Source organism: Rhincodon typus, chromosome 29, assembly GCF_021869965.1.
Source record: "Rhincodon typus isolate 14 chromosome 29, sRhiTyp1.1, whole genome shotgun sequence".
NCBI classification, from domain to species: Eukaryota; Metazoa; Chordata; class Chondrichthyes; order Orectolobiformes; family Rhincodontidae; genus Rhincodon; species Rhincodon typus.
The window spans coordinates 24,162,693-24,184,369 of NC_063360.1; the positions used below are offsets into that span (position 1 = coordinate 24,162,693).

At 39.0% G+C, this 21,677-nt stretch overlaps 1 protein-coding gene across 1 annotated transcript; it reads left to right on the top strand.

Annotated features, from left to right (window-relative positions):
- Window positions 1–764: 764 nt before the first annotated feature.
- On the top strand, window positions 765–20,203 carry atp5f1d (ATP synthase F1 subunit delta). Its single transcript, XM_020517627.2, has 5 exons — window positions 765–1,008; window positions 7,032–7,185; window positions 9,881–9,969; window positions 15,346–15,480; window positions 20,101–20,203. The coding sequence occupies exons 1-4, from the start codon at window positions 868–870 to the stop codon at window positions 15,466–15,468; spliced, it is 507 nt and encodes a 168-aa protein (XP_020373216.1). The 5' UTR covers window positions 765–867; the 3' UTR covers window positions 15,469–15,480; window positions 20,101–20,203.
- The last annotated feature ends 1,474 nt before the right edge of the window (window positions 20,204–21,677 follow it).

The window sequence follows — 21,677 nt, forward strand, 5'->3', positions numbered from 1 at the left end:
TGAAAGAAGTGACAGAAAATATTTGTGAGGGTCGTTTCAGAGATGAAGTACTTCAATGATGATATTGACATATTGGAGAAATTGTGGTAGTATTTTGGGGAAATTTGATAAACTTATGTTGCATCATGAGGGAGTTAGTTGGGGTAGATAGGTAAAATTGCAATAGCCATACCAGACCAATGGGCTGCTCTTTCATTTGAGAGACAACTGCTGGTAGTTTAACCTGAGGGTTATCACCCTTCAGGCAAGGGGAGAGGTTGGAAAGGAGAGTCCTTCAGGGTAACCTGAGTCAGTGTAGGAGTTAAACCTGTGCTGCTTATATCACTTTACATTGTGAACCAGCTGTCCAGCCAAATGAGCTAACCTACACACAAGGGGTGTTTCCATTGGTCAGAGGGCCATTGATTTAAAGTCATGGACTAAGGCGGTGCATGATGCAGTAGCAAGTGATTAAAAGCTGGAATTCTTCGCTGTCTGAAGGGGTGGTGGAAGCAGATTAAATACGGGCTGTCAAAAGAGGGATGGATAAGGAGCAAATTAGCAGGGTGGCTCTGGGTGAGCACAGTTCTTCTTGCAGAGAGCCAACACAGACACAACGTCCTCCTTCTATGCTGTAACAATTCTATGATCACTCATGGGGTGCACTTGGAGCCAAAGCCTTCCTGGAGTGGTCAGCATGGCATGTTTGCGCACTCGTGGTTATAATTCTTTCCCGTGTTGGGAGAGTGAAGGGACTACAAGGACCAGCATGCAGCGCTGTGCCGGAAGAGTCTCCGCGTATGCACGGTACCGCGGGGCAGGCTGGGTATTGGCGTGTCCTTGTCGAGCTGCGGGTCGGTTACTCAGGGAGAGGCCTCGACTTGCACCATGTTCACCGCCGCTCTCCGCTCCATCGTCCGTCCTGACAGGCTGCACTTGCTCCGGCAGGGGTTACTCATCAGGTGCTATGCCGAAGCGGCGCCATCGTCAGCCACCAAGATGACTTTTACATTTGCCTCCCCCACCGAGGTAAGGCCAAGGCCTGGGCCTAGCGCCGCCATTCCCAGCTCCGGGACTCCAGGCAGCCCGTGTCAGGGAGCGAATGTGGATCATTTAGGTCCAGCATGAGCTTCGCTTTTATTTCTACCTATCGTTGTGACCAAATTTCTGTTATCACCGTATTACGGAGGTTTCCCTTCTTGGAGAAGTGAGCAAACTGTAATCCACTGCTGCCTGTCCTATTTCCAACAGCAGGAGCTCAGTTCGGGTAAACATGACCGAAACCACCCTGAAACTTTTATCAGGTCACATCTCCTCGACCTTCTGTCCCTGAGAAAAGAGAGTCTGTTAGTTCTGGTATCGTCCATTCTGATCTCCTTGCTATTGGAAAAATGGTATTCAAACTTGAAAGGGTGCAGAGGGGATTTACAAAGATGTTGCCAGGGTTGGAGAGTTTGAGCTATAGGGAGAGGCGGAATAAGCTGGGGTTATTTTCCCTGGAGTGAGAGGTTTAGGAAATCACAAGGGGCATGGATAGGGGAGATTGACAAGGACCTTCCCTCAGCGTAGGGGAGTCCAGAACTCGAAGGCAAAGGTTTACGGTGAGGGGGAACGATATAAAAGGAACCTAAGAAGCAACTTTTTCCATACAGAGGGTAGTGTGTGTATGGAATGACCTTCCAGAGGAAGCGGTGGAGGCTGGAACAATTACAACATTTAAAAGACATCTGGGTGGATATATGAATAGGAAGGGTTTAGAAGTGTATAGGCCGAATGCTGGCAAATGGGGCTAGATTTATTTAGAATATCTGGTCAGCATGGACAAGTTGGACTGAAAGGTGTGTCCACGCTGTCCAACTCCATGACTTCATGTCCCTGTTGTATCTGATGTAGCCACTCCATTACCGTTGTGTCTGATATGCTGCCTGTCTCCCCCAACTGAAATTCCTGTCTGTGACTGATGGAATCTTTGACATTTTACATTCTATTTTCACACCTGCTTTTACCACTTCCCCTCCTTCCCAGACCCATAGTAATGTTTCCAATATTGTTATCTTCCACCCATCAACTTCAGTGTTCAAGAGGTGATCTCTGTTTTTCTTGTCTTGGTGTACCTGATTTTTCCAGCACTTTTTGTTTCAGTCCAGGGCAGGTCCTTTCTGTAACCTTTTGTCCCAGTGCATTAATAACTGTTGGTGCCATTTTCTTCTCTTACTTGGAACTGGGAAAGTTCATTAACTCTGCTTCAAAGTTCTGCTCTTTCCACATCTGTATGGGAGCATCTGTGGAGAGAGAAAAACAAAGTTTCAAGTCTGATGTGACTTCTGCAGATTAGAATTGAAACATTAACTTTCTCCACAGATGATGTCAGACCATGCTGACTTTGTCTCCAGCGCTTCCTATGCTTGTTCCAGATTTACAGTATCCATGGCAATTTGCTTTTTATTTATCTCACTGCCACCTCTCTTCCAGAAATATCAACCTTGCAGAAGTTTTGCTGTTCTTTCCGATTTCTGTTTTAATCTTTCTGCGTGTTCACCAACATTGTTTTCTATTTCCCTCCTAGTCCTTGCCAAAATCCAGTTGCATGTTATCATCTCCTTCCTCGGTAACTGTCTCTAGCTCTGACTTACTCCACACAGTTTCTAAGTGAAATTCCATCCGTCATGTTTCAAACCTGATGAAGATCACAGATATCTCTAAGACATACAACGCTCTTCAGACAGCTGCTGTCACATCCTGAGGTCCACTGTCCATGACAAGTGCATGTATACTCTCAACCTCTCTCTATCAGCACTACCTTGCACTGTCTCGAAGCTATTCTGGTCCCCAATTCATTTCATTCTTTATCTCGTATTGTCTTCCTTTCTCACGTTATGAAATGCAAGCTTATGGAGTACAAGGATACTGACATCCTTCTAGATCAGCACTTCCTGATTCCATATTTTCATCTAATCCCACTTCTTGCTATGTATTCACTATACCCTCTGATCTTCCCTTCTTTGAGCAATCTGTGCTGGGTAAAAGAGTTAGCTTTATCCCTTGACACCCCATGAACTTTGGGCATGACGTGCTGCTGAACTTGCCTTCTGTCATCTTCATCCCCATTTCTTTGGACTGGAGCCCTGCCCCCATCTCACAGTTCCTTTCACCTGTCACTAGTTATCTCCTTCAACTTAGATGCCTCCATCAGGCCTTTTAGCTGCATTTGATCTCTTCGTTGAGGATCCTGAAGATGAATCCTATTGGACTTGAAGCGTTAATTTTGTCTCTTCACAGGCACTGTCTCCTGTTATTTCAGATTTTCAAATCTGCAATATTTTGCTTTTGAGTTCTATGATATGGTACAAGATGAGACAAATTAAATGGCGATCTTAATCATAAGATAAGAAACAGTAAAGCAGAACATGAGTCTTGAAGCAATTTAAATATGAATAGCAATATTATTAACAACTGTCTGAAAAAAATGGGTGCAGAAATTGTTGGAGTCCATGCTGAGTAATATAGTAAAGTGCCCAATTGCAAAGATGAGCTGCAGTTTCTCATGTTTCGTTTTGAGGCCAAGGACAGAATTAAAATAACAGACGACTAAAACCTCAGGGTTAGGCTGCAGTCTGAATGAGGAGTTCTGTGTAATGATCAACCACTGAATTTGGTCTCCTGGATATCAAGGAGACTGTATCCTGAGCAATGAAAATGATATACTGTACTAGATTGAAAGGTGAATCAGGTGTTATGGAGAACAGTTCCTTAGGAATGCTGGAATTGTGGAGTAATATGTTAGCATTTGCTGGAATAGGCAGAGGACAATCAGCTGAATATAGAAACTGAATATGATGGCAAAGATAACGCTATTAAATGTTTTGAAGATATTTACTTATGCCCTCACTCATGATAGCAAGGACCTAATTGTGCTGCCATCTCCACCAATACCCTACCCCGTACCCAGTCTATATTATTTATATGACTCATTAGGTATCTGGTCAGTTTGAGTCCTAGGCTGTTACTGGTGGGGGATTTGTGATGGTAATGGAATGATACTGGGAGTGTTATATTCTCTCTTGTTGGAGTGGTTTCTGCTCTGCACTTGTCTGGTTCAGAATTTAATTATCAATTCGTGACTCGGAGTTCTGCAGCTTTTGCTGTTTGCGGGCAAGGACTGCTTCATTTTCTGAGGAATTGTGAATGTAAAGCAACTTTGAAGCTATCACTGAAGACCCCTGCTTCTGACCAAATGATGGCATGTTCATTGAAGTATTTGGGTCTTTTTGGTCCTAGGATACTAACTTGGGGTATTCATGCAGCAGTATTTTGGAACTGAGATAATTAGCGCCCAACAACCGCATCCATTGTCCTCTGTGCGAGCTATGACTCCAAACATGGGATTTATTAATTTAATTACTCCAGGTATTTGAGAAACTTCTAAGTTCTGGGAGAGTATAAATGTCTAAATATCTTCCTCAACCAAAATAGAGCCCTCTGTTTATGGAGTTCTTGTTCCAAGGAACCTTAGCATTGTGCCTTTTTTAGTGTCTCCTAAATTGAATTCCTTTGGGATATTGTTTTAATCCTGGACAAGACTGTAGATGTATGTTGTGATCTGGCTACAGACCAACGTTTACTTTAAATAATAAAAAGTTAAACGTTTGAGACTCAATGCTTTTAAGAAAATATAGCCACAAGATCCCAGGTTTTGAACAAACAAACCAAACTTTACTACACAATGTTAGAAAAACAAGCTGATATACAATATACATGCAGATTTAATATTCATGATTAAAATCAGGTGCATGAGAATTATGGTCGATCACTTAGAAGAAAAACAGAAACTCAGCAGGTCTCTTGGCATCTGTGGTAAGAAGGCAGAGTTAACGTTTAGAGTGTGGTGAATGTTGATCAGAACTATTAGTAGCTAAGAAAACGTATTTATGCTGAAGCCAAAATTTGGAGGGGGTTGTGGAACAAAGGGAGAGATGAGAAGAAAGGTAGAGTCGGCGCTCAGAGGGAGATATGAAAGGGGTAGGTAAACAAGAAGATTGTGAATAGCAGACCAGGACAGAAAAATGGCGAATAACTGATACTAAGAGCTAAGGAGTGAGAAAATGGGTGAGCTATGCTAAATGCAACACAGTGTGATCAGAGTTAATAAGAACTTCAGATGCTGGAGTCAGATAACGCAGAAGGGTTCTGACCCGAAACGTCAAATTTCCTGCTCCTCTGATGCTGCCTGGCCTGCTGTGTTCCTTCGGCTCCACACTGTTATCTCTACAAATAATGTGATAATGGACCTAGGAGTAGATGAGAATGGGCCATTGTGCTGAAAGCAACTCATGTCATAACCCAACCAGGTGTAAGTTGGGTTTTAAAAAAAAACATGCAAGATGGAACTGGGGCTTTAAAGCTATTGAACTCGGTGTTGAGTCCTAGAGGCTGCAGGGTCCCCAAGGGGAAATGAAATGTTGTTCTTTGAGCTTGTGCTGAGGCTCGCTGGAGCACTACCCCAGGCCTGTGACAGAAATGTTGACTTGGGAGCACGGTGTGTTGAAGTGGCAACTGGAAGCTAGTGGTCATTTTTGTGGACAGAACTTGGATGTTCTGCAGAATGGTCACCCAGCCTGTGTTTTGCCTACCTAATATAGAGGAGACCATATTTTGAAGAGCAAATATGGTAGATCAAATTAAATGAAGTACAGGTAAATCGCTGCTTCACCTGGAAGGTATGTCTGGAGTGCTGGATGCTGAGGAAGTAGGAGATAAATGGGCAGGTATTTGTGGTGAGAGATAGTAGGAACTGCAGATGCTGGAGAATCCGAGACAACAAGGTGCAGGGCTGGACGAACACAGCAGGCCAAGCAGCATCAGAGGAGCAGAGAGGCTGACGTTTCGGGCCTAGACCCATTTGTGGTGATTGATCACTACACAGGCTAAAGTTTAATTGGTCGATGCACTCAAGACAGATCCTACCCAGGTATCAGAGAGACCGTGGGCCACCAAATCTTATTCAAACTGCCTCCTTTTCAAGGGTTTTCAATACTTTACTTTCAAAGACCATGCAATGGGACTTTTTAAAAACCTGATACAGCTCAAACTGCCTGACTATTTATGGCTTCACTCTCTCCAGTGATTCCCCAGGACTCTTGAGACTGATCTCAAATATTTCTCCTGTGTTTTTCCTGCCCTACTGCTTGGTGTCTGCGAGCAGCACCTGTGCTTTTTTTTTTGTTTGTTATTAGCTTGAGAACTCCGCTTCAAATTCCAACTAATGTTTCCCAGTAAAAACACAAATGAAATTAGGGAACCTTATTAAGCTCCATCCATTGTCATGACAGCGTAGCCTGCTGTGAGGTATCATGAATTAACCTTTAGTTATCCGATTACTAATTTCTTCTTTGATCTGATGAAGTAACTGGGTTTTACAGCCTTCAAAGTTTACTCAATGTTTTCACTATCATCTAGCTTTAACTGCCAAGAATCATTTCCCTGCACTTCAGTTCTTTGCAAGCAGTGTTGGCAGTGTGACTTCAGTTTATCAGCTGTGCAAGTCTACATGTTTTTTGATCCTGCTTTTTTTGTTGATGAACTTCCATCTCTAAAACCATTAAATATATTTTCACAACAGTACAGATTGATTCAGTGTATTGGTTGTATTCTTGTACCTGCACAAGTGATCATTTTTCATATCTGAACTTGCTGACTGTCTGCGGACCATTTGATGTCTAGAGGCATCATGACTGACTCAATCTTGATCTTGTCTTTGTGATAGCCGTGCATAATGGTATTGGGGAAAATTAGCCAATGGCATGATTAACTGTTACCTCTATTTCTCAAAAATTGTTTCTACATTTCAGGTAATTGTTCAACATTAGCATTTCTATACTTCACCAGAAATTACCTTAGAATAGACTAAAGATAGAATATACAACCTTTATAGCGTTTGTGCCTTATGAAAAGTGTATGTTTCAGTTCATTTTTAAAAAATGAATATGATTCCAGTAAATGAGGTGCATTGAGACATGTGCAGCAGTGTTCATGGCTATTTTGTTTATTCTTAGGTGTTTTATAATGAAGCCAACGTGAAACAAGTTGATGTTCCAACACTGACTGGAAGCTTTGGTATTCTCCCTGCCCATGTACCCACGTTACAAGTACTAAAACCTGGAGTTGTAACAGTATATGATGAAGAAGGTGCACAGACAAAGTATTTTGGTATGTCAATTCCAGTACATACAGTAGGGTAATTCAAAAATGAAATTTCATAATTGAGAACTTTTTAAGTACAACTGCATTGTCAGTTTCTGTTGTTGGCTGTAATAAACTGTAGGCAATTAACGCTGATATTTTTGCAGCAGATGAGCATCAGTATGATGAAGGATCTTTGTTGCTAATATTGATCCTTGTGCAGCTTTTCACACTGACACCTTCTATAAACTTAACAATGCCAGTTCTTGTACAGCATGCAATTTGATTACTAGTTATGACTCCTGAACTGACACAAAAGCTTTCAATTATAAAGACAAGTGTTTATATCTCAGTTTTAATGAAAAAGAATCAAATGTAATGAAGATACATCTTTTTCAAATTGTAACAAGTATGACAGTTATTGGATGTTGGAATAGAAATACTAAATTCAGAAAATAAAAATCAGGCATGACTATGTGAAAGCAGTTTTAAAATAAAATTCTGAAAGTAAAACTTTAGCTTAATAATTTAGCTGAGCAATATAACAGTTGTTACCTTAAACTTGTGTACTTGGATCTACACAACATTTAGAAGTCAAAATTCACTGATTTTAGCTGATTGTGTTCTTTGGTAGCAAAATATGATGGAAAGATTGTGTTAATGCAATTGTCTTCCATTGGACCACAGAAATAACAGCACAGATTGAAGTTCTTTGACCTGTGCTTATGGTTGCTTTGCTGGAGCTATTTAATGAAATCGCTTCCTTGCCCCTTGTATCTTTTTATCAAATCCTAATCCATTTGCCTTTTGAGCAATGCTGTGTACTGTTTGAATAGTTATTGGTTATTATGTATTCTATTATGAATGTCTAAAGCTCCCATGCAACAGGATTTGATCATTACTGCAATGCAGTGTATGTATGCTTTCTGTCTCCATGTAGCTGTAGAATTGTAACACTTCTGTTTCAGAATTCAACTAAGTCTTGTTGCAGACCATTAAGTGTACAATAAAACATCTTTTTTTTTCTTAATGTGAGACCTTTAAGATAGGTCATTTCTATGATTTTAAATTATCGCCTTTAGCTATTGTTATTTTCTGAAGTTCATTATTGTAGCAGGAAACTTTTTTTTTGTAATAAGGTTTATTTCCCCAAGCTTGTCCAATCTGATGTTTCCATTTCATGCTTCCAAACATTTATGATATTTTTTGATTTGAGCAGTTAAATCACCATATTATGCACTGTTGTCTTCAGTTAACCAGAGAATGGTTTTCTGTTTATACCAGGCCTTCCCAAAGTAGGGTGACGAGCTGTAATTTTGGGGGTTACAAGCTCTGACACAGCAACAGCTGCCGTGAAGCTCTGACTGATTATAACAGATGTGCTCCTACTCTACCATCTGCGCTTAGAAGTTACCTCTCTCCACGAGCTCTCGGGCTTTGTCTCTCCCTTAAATACCCCAGTCCCTGCTCTCAGTTCCCTCCTAATTCCCCTCATCACTTAGTAGTCATGGCAATTTTCAAGCCTCGAAATGGGGTTACAGTGGGAAAGTGTCTGGGAAGCACTGCTTTACAATACTTTTTATAGAAGACATCTAGTGGCGGTAAAGTAGAATAGCAGTCTATGAAATAAATGGTAATTTTCTTTATTCTTTTATGGGATGTGGGTGTCACTGGCAAGGTAGGCATCTGTACCACATCCCTCATTCCATTGAGTGTCGTGCTAGGTCATTTCAGACCAGAGTTAGTCAGTCACGTTTTAATCTGATGAGGTAAGAATGACAGATTTCCTTCACTAAAGAACGTTGGGCCACCAGATAGATTTTCATCACAATTAATGATAGCTTCATGGTTGCCATTACTGAGATAAATTTTCAATTCCGGAATGATTTAAAATTAAAGTCAACCAGCTGCTGTGTCCTAGCATTAGCCCTTGTCTACGAATTGCTAGTACCGTGCCATTTATCACCAAGACCACCTCCACAATTCTGTGCACAAAAACAGAAGTTGCTGGAAAAGCTCAGCAGTCTGGCAGCATCTGTGAAGGAAAAATCAGAGTGAACGTTTCAGGTTTGGTTCTCTCAGTTTCCACAATTCTCTGCTTTTGTTTCCTAACTCCTGCCCAGTTTTCATTTAACCTGAAATTGCCAAATAAATAGAACTTTAGTTAATTTCTTTCACTGAAGTTTTTGTGTTTGCAAATGCTGAAAAGATAGTGATATCTGATTCTTTTTAAAGGTTGTCGAGCAGTTTCAAGATGAGGAACTTAGCAACAGGCTGAAAAGACTAAATATGACTTCATCTGACAAAGGAGCAGTGCTCCAAAAGCTTGTGATTTTAAGTGTACCTGTTGGACTGTTACCTTGTGATGCGAGACTTGACTACCCACTCCAGTCCAACACTGGTATCTGCACATCTTCAGTATTCGTTAACATTTCAGGGACCAGTGCCATTCTAGTCTGGTTGAACTAACCTTATGGTATTAGTTTGTCATCTGAAAGCTGTTGGCAGCTTAAAGTGCTGTGCTAAATGACAGGTATTTTATTCGGAATAATAATTGTCAGTGATGTGGTTAAGAATATGTGCCATACTAGGCTCAAAAAATATGAAAACATCCTGAGCTGAAAGAGGAAAGTCAAGTGAAATGTACTGGAAATCATCAGGTTTAGATTAGAACAGATTAGAGTTTCTACACCATTGAAATTTGTTGTTTACTGGTTTCTAGTGAGCAGTGGTTCTGTGACAGTGAATGCAGACTCGTCAGTTCAGCTCCTGGCTGAAGAAGCAGCGTCTCTGGATGAATTAGACATAACAGTAAGTACAAATTTGTATTTTAATTAGAATTGAAAATGTTATTTGAATCAGTTTGATATTACGATATATGTCCTGTTCACATCTTGAGCTTTTGTTGTGTGATTCAGAATTGCCATGACCAATTTGGTCATTTGTAATTTGCAATGACATTGACTAGTGCTTATCTAACTCATACTTGTTTATTGATTTGAGGCATTTCTCACAAAAGTAATAAAGTGGATTTAAGTACAAGTTTGTTTTTCCCCAGTGTATGAGCTACTTGATTTGTTTAGTTGGCATTTCTTTCTCTCCTGTCTCTTGTGCTGCTAGTTGTCAGCTTGTTCCTAAATGGAAGTTCTGCTCATCCATGCTGTTTAGCAACCTCAAAGCTTCTTTCAAACTTATGACATTTTATGCTAATAGAGACAGCTTTGCCTATTACTAAAAGTGCTTTTAGATATTTTTAGTCAATCTGTTCAGGTATGTTATGACACACATTGGGAGTATGCGGGACTTGAACTCAAATCTCCTGGCCCAGACGTAGGGACACTGCCACTGTGCCACAGGTACTGTCTTAAGTTATTTTGTTCTGTGGGATTGTAGCTTTCCTATGGTGACTGAATTTCTAAGTATAAGTAATGGAAGCCCCAGGAAGACATCTGAATGGGTACTGCAGAGATCGTAGTTGAAGAAATATACCGCTTGTCACCATGATGCAGATAATGGCCCCATCTCCCTGAAAGCCAGAACTCATCTCACTAGCAACCAAACGAAAGAGAAATCAGAAAGCAAAAAAGCACTATCTCACCCTAAATGCTATAATTCAATCAGTTTGAAAGGAATCAGAACAGAATCTCAACCAATATGCAAAACTAAAGTTCATGAAACTGACTGTTCAGATATCAATGTTAACACTTCTGGTAATGGACATGACACTTAACTATCTGCTTTTAGCTAACAATTCAAAAACCAATCTATATTTTTTTAACTTTTTGGGCTGCTGTCCTCTTACTCTGCTGTGTCTTGTATTGCTAGTCCTCCTTGCATAGTAGTTAATAAACAGTTTATTATTAATTCAAAAAACTTGGTTAAATTATCTCCTTTTTGAGCAGAAGTTCATTTGGGTCTGGGAAGAAGGGTCCCTTCTTAATTTAAATTAACCCTGTTGCAACGAACCAAAGGGTGGGTGAATAACGTAGGGAAACTAGTTCATCCTTCTTCCCTAAAGCGTAACATTCTACACTATCCTGTCTGGAACTGTAATGAATTGGGGGGCCTTGCCTACACAACTCAATACAGCAATAATAATACCATGGCTGAAATCACACGTAAATCCACTTTTCTGTCCTGTCCTCTTATCTCTGATTGCTTTGTTCTTGAAATCTGTGTTGGTCTCGCTGTTGATTACACTAAATATTCAGAGCATTCTAGGCAAGAAGATTCCAAAGATTCTCAATGGATATGTCTTGCATCATTTCCTTTATTTCTCATTACCACTGCCAACTGCCTCACACCGTGAACACTTTTATTAATATCTTCTACCTCATCACAGATTTTCCTTTTTGTTCTCTTTCATAACACCTTTCCTTTCACTTGCTTAAAACCTGTTACATTCCTGACTTTCCCCAGATCTGACATATGACCTGCTCAGTTGGCTGGTCAGCTGGTTTGCCAACAGTATATGTCTAATTCCTATACCAGCTGATGTCACCATGAAGGTCCCATTTTCTCAACCTTGCCCTTTGCCTGACGTGTGGTAGCCCTCCAGTGAACAGAGAATTAGTGGTGAGTTTGAGAGAACAGCCTTATCGTCCTCTAGGGCTATGGTGACTTTGCTTTTTAATATATTTAGAGGAAGGCACTGATAGTTTTTATTTGCAACTTTCAGTCCAATTTTACACCAGAACTTTTTAAAACCCTGGTGAGTCATGCAGTTTTGTTTTGGCATTGTCTAATGTTCCACCCCCAATTTAGCTGGGAGAGTTATTTCAATTGAATTTAACTTGGTTTGAAGATTACAACGTATAGTTTTGGAGGTGTTCTCATAAGCCAGAAGTCTTATAAAATATTCCTGTACCTAACTTTCATTGGGAATTGGGATGATAGAACTTTGTTTCTTGTTGTTATAGAAACCATTATGTTAATGTTTAAATTGTTCTCCAGTTTTATTGACCAAGATTTTTACTTCCTTAACTATGGGAAGAATCAGCATTTGTAACACTGCTCATGAGATATCAGAGCCTCATTTGTTGGTCTGTTTGAGCCATACATTTCTCTCAAGTTCTCTCTTCAAATTTTACTCAATGCTGTGTTTATTTGTGGTTTAAGGTAGCTTTCCCTGAAATATGTTACTCAGATGAGTAATTTATGGCCTGAGTTTGTGAAACTTGCCCAACCTTCTTTTCTTCTCGATAATCTATTGTATAATTTAGTTTGAGGTATCCAGTAAATTAATCTTTAAGTGGTGAAAAAAAAAAGCTTTACATTAAAGGCTGTGTTAATATGAGCAAATACATATTTTGATTTCCTGTGATAATAGCATCACTGAACAAGTATAGTTAGTTAACCTCAGCACAATTGACATATTTGTGCAATTATTGATCTTTTAGCATGGAAGATCTATTTGCTCCCAAATCAAATCTTTTAAAGCAGCATTTCATTGTGTTGTATGGAATGGTTGAAGTTCATTTTAGTTGCAAGCCTCCTGTGTTTTAATAAGATTTCCAATTCCAAAAGAATCCGTAAGGCCTGCTTACTGGTTTATTTTTTCAGACAATGTACGTAGACAATTGCAAAGATGGGTGCCAAATGAGGCTTTTAATGTTTGGAAATATTCCAAAAGCTCATTTTTACATCTCTAACAGTTATTTTGCTGCTCTCCCCATCCCTAAATTTATCCGTCAAATGCTTATTCATTTCCCTTTTGGGTGGCTATTATTGAATCCATATACACTAGCCTCTTCAGCAGTGTATTTCAAATCTTAATCATCTATGCACCAAAAAGGTTTTTGCCTCAGATTCTTTAAACAATGAGCCTTAAACATGTGCCATTTCAATATTGATCTTTAACCATTGAAAGCTTTTTTTTTACTCGAACCTTTTCATAATTTTAAATACCTCTTAAACATCTTTTGGCCTTCTCTTCTCAATGTGTAACAACACCAACTTTACTGTTATGACCACATAATCCCTCAACCTTGGAACTATTCTAGAAAGTTGGTTCTGTACCCTCTCTCGTCATCTTGTTCTTTCTAAAGTATGGTGCCCATGTTTGAGCACAATAGTACAACTGGAGCCAAATTAGTCTTTTATACAAGTTTAACATAACTTCCTGGTTGTTGTACTTTCTGCCTCACTTTTTATTACATTTACATATGATTTAACTGTTAAGTTGACCTATTCTGTCTCGAACAACTCCAAGTCTCTTTGATCTCCCACCCCTTTGAAATTATATAATTTAACATGCATTTTCTCTTTTCTTGCCAAAATTCATCATTATTTTTCCCATTGAATTTCACTTGCAGGCTGTCCATCCATTCAGTTGACCCACTGTGTGCCTTCTTGAAGTCTATTACCATCTTCCTATGTGTTTGCAATCATTTTCAAATTTGAAACTGTCCTATAGCCCCCAAGTCCAAGTCATTAATAGAGATTATAAATGGCAATGGCCCAGGTACTTTATGCACCTTTCTAGTCCAAATGGTCTTCCACATAACTGTTTTTAAAGCAAAAGTGCAGGTTGTGACATTACCTTTTCGGTGACCTTGAAGCACCTATTAATATTAATATGTATTCATTCTGACAGTTATTGAAGAGAGATTTTGAAGTTTGCTATAGAGCACCCAATTGTGATTTTGTGTACATGTGCCAAATGATTGGTCATTTGGCTTATTGCTGCCGATTGTGCTACAGTGTCTGGTGATCATAGAATCCCTACAGTGCGGAAACAGGCCCTTCGGCCCAACAAGTCCGCACTAAACTCGGAGCACCCCATCCAGACCCATCCCCCTAATCTACACATCCCTGAACATTACAGGCAACTTAGCATGGCCAATCCACCTAGCCTGCACATCTTCGGACCGTGGGAGGAAACAGGAGAACCTGGAGGAAACCCACGCAGACACTGGCGGAATGTGGAAACTCCACACAGACAGTCGCCCGAGGGTGGGATCGAACCCGGTTCCTGGCGCTGTGAGGCAGCAGTGCTAGCCACTGTGCCGTCCGTCATATGCAGAGGGTACAAATTGTCTGAGTAGTGCTAAAAGTTTATAATCTCATCTATAGTTTTCATAGATATCAAATTATGACTCACTTCACAGGTAGGAAAAACTGAACCCAATTAGACTAGTTGTTTCTTGTAACCACCTAGCCAATGCTTTTACTCTCATTGAAGATCAAATGGCTATTATTTGGATGACATATCCAAAAAGCCCATCAGTTGGAAAATAAGCATTACCCATTTTGGTTAAAATTTTACTTTGCAGTATAAAATCTCAGCATTAAAAGGACAATGTGGATTCGGTAGTGCTGTTATGATACCCTACTTGTCAGTGCTATCATGGATGATATTTTACTTTGTATGCAGATGTCAAGCAGTATAGTACTAATCACATTTTTGAGTTCCTTTTTGGCAAGTAAGGTAGAACTGACTGAATTCAGGCAAATTTATGATTAACTTCAAACTCAGTCATGTCCTGCGCATTTGACCTTCTCGCTTCATTGATTTGTTAACTAAGAAAAATACAAAATCTGCAACCTCACGTTTACAATTCATGTACTTTCAACTGGGCCCAAGATATGAGCACTATTTGTGGATCATATTCTTTGTTACAATTACAGGTTTTGTAGTGAAATACATAAAACTGTTAGTCTAGTGAATCATGACTTTATTGAAGAAATGTCATCACTTTTTTCTGTTGAAAAATGTAAGCGTAATGTTAAACTTCTCAAATGTCAAGTCCATTTTCACTTCCGTAGTGGTGGGGTTTGTGGTTCTATGCATAGGAATGGCACTAACTGACAACTGTATTTTTAAATTGGATTGAATAATGATTCCCCCCATAAAAGCACAGCTATGTATGCAATATGACCGTTTCTTTCAGGATCAGATTTTTCACAAAGTAATTCTTTTTCCTGTTACTTACAATTTTGTACTTCTGATCACATTTTCAGAGAATTACATGTCTTCCTTTTGGATATCCCAACTAAGTGAGTTGTAGACCATATTTTTGGGTTAGTGATAAATGTAGCAAGTATTTTCCAAAAACTGACTGAACAAAGCAGTTTTCATTGTTTTGTTAAGAAGGCAAAATTTAAATAGATTTATATCCCACTTTTAATGAAATGGTGTACAAGTTGTTTTGCACCTGAGTTAAACATTATGAATTTTTGTTACAGGCTGCAAAGGCTAACCTAGACAAAGCCAATGCTGAACTATCATCTGCATCTGGTGAGGTGGAACGGGCAGAGGCATTGATTAGCATAGAAACTAATGAAGCAATAATAAAAGCACTGGAGTAACTTGACTATTGGGTAAGAGATTTTTGATTTGAGCAATATATCTCAATCTGTTACTGGTTCAGATCTGCTGTACAGATTTTTGATTGGATCGTTTTGTTAAAAATCTCTGCACAGCTGGAATTAAGTGGCATTAACTGAAAGGTGTCATGTATCCTGTACCAACAGAAGCAAGATCTTTACTAAATTTCTATGTATATAAATATTGAGGATGAATCCACTGGTGTCTGTCTCTTTCCTTTTCCTGCTTAACTATCACCTACATGTTTCACAACTCGAAGTTAGTGGTCCGCCAGTGCTTTCTCTGAAGATAGTAGGAAGCCTTTCAAGTTGGGGCTTGTATTGAAGCAAGATATTCTTTGGTTAAAATAGTATTGCAATCACTGTAGCAACTGATTAATTCCTGGAAAGATAAATGGACTTCTGAATTTCCTATACAAAAAACTGTATGCAAAGATTCACATTTTAACACTTCTATTATATCAAACCAACTAAAATCCACATTGACTCAGCATTACTTAGTAGGTAGCTCGTGGTATAAGATGTAACATACTGAACTCGTAGGTACAGCTGCAATGTCAATTTCTGCTGTTGGCTGTATGAACTGTAGGCAAGTAACACTGATTTTTTTTTTTTTTTTTTTTTTTTTTGCAGCATCAGCAGATGAGTGTCAGTATAATGAAGAATTTTTGTTGCTAATGTTGACGATCCTTATGCAGCTTTTCACACTGATACCTTCTGTAACCTTAACAATTTCAGGTCTTTTACAGCATACGATTTGATTACTAGCTATGATTCCTGAACTGACAGAACAGCTTTCAATTATAAGGACAAGAGTTTATATGTCAGATTTAATGAAAAATAATCAAATGTAATGAATATACGTCTTTTTCAAATGTGTAACTTGTATGACAGTTATTGGATATTAGAATAGAAACACTAAATTCAGAAAATAAAAATCAGACATGTCTACGTGAAAGCAGTTTTAAAATAAAATTCAGAAAGTAAAACTTTAGCTTAATAATTTAGTTTAGCAATATAACAGTTGTTACCTTGAGACTTGTGTACTTGGGTCTACACAGCATTTAGAAGTCAAAATTCACTGATTTTAGCTGATTGTGTTCTTTGGTAGCAAAATATGATGGAATGTTTGTGTTAATGCAGTTGTCTTCCATTGGATCACAGAAATAACAGCACAGATTGAAGTTCTTTGACCTGTGCTTATGGTTGTTTTGCTGGAGCTATTTAATGAAATCGCTTCCTTGCCCCTTGTATCTTTTTATTAAATCCTAATCCATTTGCCTTTTGAGCAATGCTGTATACTGTTTGAATAGTTATTAGTCATTATGTATTCTATTATGAAAGTCTAAAGCTCCCATGCAACAAGATTTGATCATTACTGCAATGCAGTGTATCAGTTTGTATGTATGCTTTCTGTCTCCATGTAGCTGTAGAATTGTAACACTTCTGTTTCAGAATTCAAATATGACTTGTTGCAGACCACTAGAGGATTGGCTGGCTGACAGAAAACAAAGTATACATGAATGAAAAGGGGGTCCTGCAAGGGTCTGTGCTAGATGCTCAACTAATTACTATTTGTATCAATGATTTGGGCGAGGAAGTTGAAGGCATAATAGCAAAATTTGCAGATGATATAAAGATAGGGAGGTATGCTCTGAATATGCCATAATAAGGATGCAGACTGATATAGACAATTGAAGTGTGCGCAAAGAATTGGCAGATAGAAGTATAATGTGTTTCAGTCTCTTTATTTAAGGAAGGATGTAAATCTATTGGATCCAATTCAGAGGAGGTTCCCTCGAGTGATACCTGAAGAAGGGTCACTGCCCTTGAAATGTTCACCTTGCGTTCTCTTCAAAGATGCTTCTAGACTCACTGGGTTTCTCTAGCAATTTCTGTTTTTGTTTCAGATCTTTAGCATCCACAGTTCTTTGTTTTATTTTGTGATTGTGGATAGTCCAGTTTGTGGAACGCAAACAGATTAGACATGATCTAATCGAATGGCAGAGAATGCTTGAAGGGCTGAATGGTCTAATTCTCCCCCTAATGTGTGTGTTTGTGATGCACTAAATTACAGGAAATGTTTTTCTCCACCTTATGTAGCTAAATACCCAAAGACTTCACATTAAAACCGACTCTCAGTCAGAGTGTGGGCAGACACAGCATAGAATCCCTACAGCATGGAAGCAGGCCATTTGGCCCGTTGAGTCCACACCAACGCTCAGAGCATTCCACCCAAACCCATCCCCAACCCTGTCCCAATAAACCTTCATTTCCTATGGCCAACCCACCTAGCCTGTACATTCCTGGATACTATAGGCAATTTAACGTGGCCAGTCTACCTAAGCTGCAGGTTTAGGACTTTGGGAGGAAACGGGAGCATCCAGAGGAAACCCACGCAGATATGGCAAGAATGTGCAAACTCCACACAGTTGGTCTCCCCAGGGTGGAATCAAACCTGCATCCCTGGTGCTATGAGGTAGCAGTGCTAACCACTGAGCAATTGCTCAGGTTTTTGAAATAAACACCTTTTCTGGTTAATGTATTGCCATTTGCTGCTTTCTTGAAGTAGTTGCTAAACTACTCTGCATAGGATTACACTGGATTATACAGCAAGAAAACCGGTCATTTGGCCTAACTCGTCTGCTCCTGTGCTCGTGCTCATTCAGAGTCTCTTCCCATCTTTCTTCTGAAACTATTACAACAGTGCTCTATTTCCTCCTTCCTCATGCTTATCCAACTTCCCCTTAAGTGCAATACTTCTGTTTACTTCAACCACTCCCATGGTAGTGAGTTCTGCATTCTCATCAATCTGGGTTAGAGTCTCTTCTGCATTCCTTATTGGGTTCCTTGGTAACTATCTTACCACAATGACCTGTAGTCATGCTTTGCTCTACAACATTCTCTCTGCATCCACTGTATCAGAATCTGTCTGTGTCTAGGTCATATTTCAGCTGCTAAGAGAAGAGAAACCCTCTTGTTGAGACTTCACTGTTGTATATGTCCACATGTTTCTGGTATTATTGTTGTAAATTGTTATTGCATCATCTCCAGTGGTTTTAATCCTTATTATAAAGCTTTATAAAGTTACCCAGAATGTCATGCAATACTCAACATGTGGCCTAACCAAAGGTTAGGTGCAGATTCAGTATAACATCTTTACTATTCAGTTCTATTCCTCTGAAAGTGCTCAGTTTAAATTTGTTTTATGACCTTGCTATCCCGTAGTGCAATTTCGTGATGGCTGTACTTATACTCTGAGATCTCTTTATTCCTCTCCCTTACCTAGGTGTGCACCTTCTAAAGTATTTTACCCAATGTGCAGTATTTTCTAATATGCTGCTTAATTACCAGATTATGATATTGTATAATTTATTTTGTTGCCATGTCATCAAATAAATTGCATTGACTTAATTCTTGTCTTTGTGTAATTTTGCGTGCATATTGGAGCTGTCAGACTAACATTTAGAAATGACACTTCTCAGCAAACTGAGGGAAGCAGTTTAAATATAATATATGTATTTTTCAAAGTGACATCCCACAAATAGGTTACGCTTTCAATCGGAAATGAATGAATGTCACTTCTTTATAACTGACCCTTGGTAATTCAGGTATGGGAATGTCTGTTTGCGATAAAACTGATTTCTTGAATCGTCTTCGAAACTGCTGGTGGTTTCCAGGTCTTTCAGAATTGATGACTACAGGAAATATCTGACTAACTTAATATGATTATGTAAAAATCTAAAGAACTGCGGATGATGGAAATCTGATACAAAAACAGGTTGCTGGAGAAACTCAGCATGTCTGGCAGCATCTGTGGAGGGAAAACAGAGTTAAACTTTTGAGTCCAATGACTCTTCAGAGCATAATTACATTTGGCTTAAATTATTTTATATCAAGTGCATTCTGATATCTGTATAATGTTTAGACATTGAGTAATCGACTCATAGGGAATCCTTGGGCAAGTAAGATTGGGATATTAATATAAATCTTGAGTTATAAAGGTATTTGTTTTGTTTATTTTAAATTTTCTGACTACTGTTGATCCAGTGGGTTCTTTTTTCATTTTGGAATGTGCAAAAACCTGTTTTTAAAGGCAAAACCAATACTCTGTGAATTTGTTATTTTAGGAAGTGTTTAAGGTATATTGTGAATATCTTAATTGCTGTTTTTAATTAGTCAATGCTATCATCAAGGCTGTGAATAGGGAGGAGCAGCTTCTGACAATATCACTTTCAGCCATTCCAATGAACGACTATTAACATCATCCAAGTATTGGACGTCAGTCTTGCTGTTCAACTACAAATACACAAGTTCAGTGTTATCCAGATTTAAGGGACTTTGTCTGGGGGATATATCACATTGTCTCAATGTGTCCGCTCTCCCAGGAGTGTTTGATATAGTTATAGGTAGCTTGAGTAGAAAATGGTTAACTTTACAGGACTGATCCTTAAGTTTGACAAGTACAAGCATTCAACTAAAAAACAAGTTTGGTTGCATTTTTCATTTCAACTATGGATAACATAATTCTTGATGCTTTGCGTAAGATTTGCATTTATTCTTTCCACCTAGGTTTGAACTTATTACTTACCGTTGTCTTTTTTATGTCGGCAGGACAAACTGTTTCATGAAGCTGATTGTTCGATCTTCATTTTGGAAGAAGGCAACAGTACAGTTAAATGGATTGGATTTAAAGAAATAAATACATAACAACCAACCTGTCTGTTTTATTAAATTCTCCTGAAATCATATTCTCCAACATTTATTTCTCCCATTGCTCCCTGGGCTGTTGTCCCACTGTGTAAATCACCCTTCCAATGTAACTAGCCCTTGTGATCATTTTTCACGTGTGATAATTGTCAAGTGTTAGCAGGCTGCAAGACTCCAGGAACTTCACAGTTATTTTCCTTAGTTCAGAGATTGTTGTCTTTACTGTATTTCAGTGGAGATTAACTATTTGCATTGACCAAGAATTAATTCTTAGTCCTGACTGGGGTCATGGTGGCACAGTGGTGAGCACTGCTGTCTCACAGTGCCAGGTTCAATTCCAGCCTCAGGTGACTGACTTTGGAGTTTGCACGTACTCCCCAAATCTGCATAGGTTTCCACCAGGTGCTCCAGTTTCCTCCCACAGTCCAAAGACGTGTAATCTAGCTGGATTAGCCGTGATAGCTACCAGGATAGGGCAGGGGACTTGGTCTGCGTGAAATGCTCTTTGGAGGGTTGGTGTTGACTCAATGGGCCAAGTAGCCTCTTTCCACACTGTAGGGATTCTATGACTGGTCTGTATGGCTCGGTTGCTGGATGGATAAATTTTTCAATGCTACCCAAACTATCTTCTAATGTGACACCAGTGATCCCAAGGATATCAGCAGAAATAAAATAGAAATAAAAGACCATTTAATATTCAGTATAATTAAAGCTTACACATTATAAAACTTCATAGTATAAATGAGAGTGTACTTTACACAAAATAACATTCTATAAAGTACATTGCATTTATAGGTTTCAGTTAGATTCTCCATCGTTTCCATTAAATGAAAACCAGCAAAGGCCCTTTTCTGCAGCTTCCAACCCAACATGACTGTGTATCTACCCTGCTCTGCACTTTGCCAACTGTAAAATGACAGCTGTATGAACACTTTGCACATTGACCAAAAATGATGACAAATGCTAATCTGTCCGTTACATTAGGAGAATCTGTGCAGTTGTCACCCCAATTAGTGCAAATGTAGAATAGGTAACCTTTTATTTGTGATTTGAAACTTACACAAGGTTTTTAACGAAGCCTTAAATAAAAGCAAAATTCTGCTGATACTGAAAGAATAAGGCTGCTTCAGCATATTAAACTCAAGACTCTAATTAGTGAACATCAAGTGTCAAAATGGGTAATTTCTGTGGTATGATTTTTCTTTCTCCTTAATGGGCTTGATTGAGACCTGTCACATTTTAGGAAGAGTGAGAGCTAATTGGGAAAACAGGACAATATATTTTGTTCAGTATTCTTGAGCCAGGATGATGAAAAATATTAACCGAAAGAATTGTGGATGCTGTAATTCAGGAACAGGAACAAAAACCAAAGTTGCTGGAAAAGCTCAGCAGGTCTAGCAGCATCTAAAGACAAAACCAGAGTTAATGTTTCGGGCCTAGTGACACTTCCTCAGAACTGTTGAAAAATATGATGGGACCAA

Coding starts and splice junctions, on each gene's coding strand:
- atp5f1d (XM_020517627.2), top strand. CDS start 868: ATGTTCACCGCCGCTCTCCGCTCCATCGTCCGTCCTGACAGGCTGCAC. Junction 1,009..7,031: donor CATTTGCCTCCCCCACCGAG/GTAAGGCCAAGG, acceptor GTTTATTCTTAG/GTGTTTTATAATGAAGCCAA. Junction 9,970..15,345: donor TGGATGAATTAGACATAACA/GTAAGTACAAAT, acceptor TTTTTGTTACAG/GCTGCAAAGGCTAACCTAGA.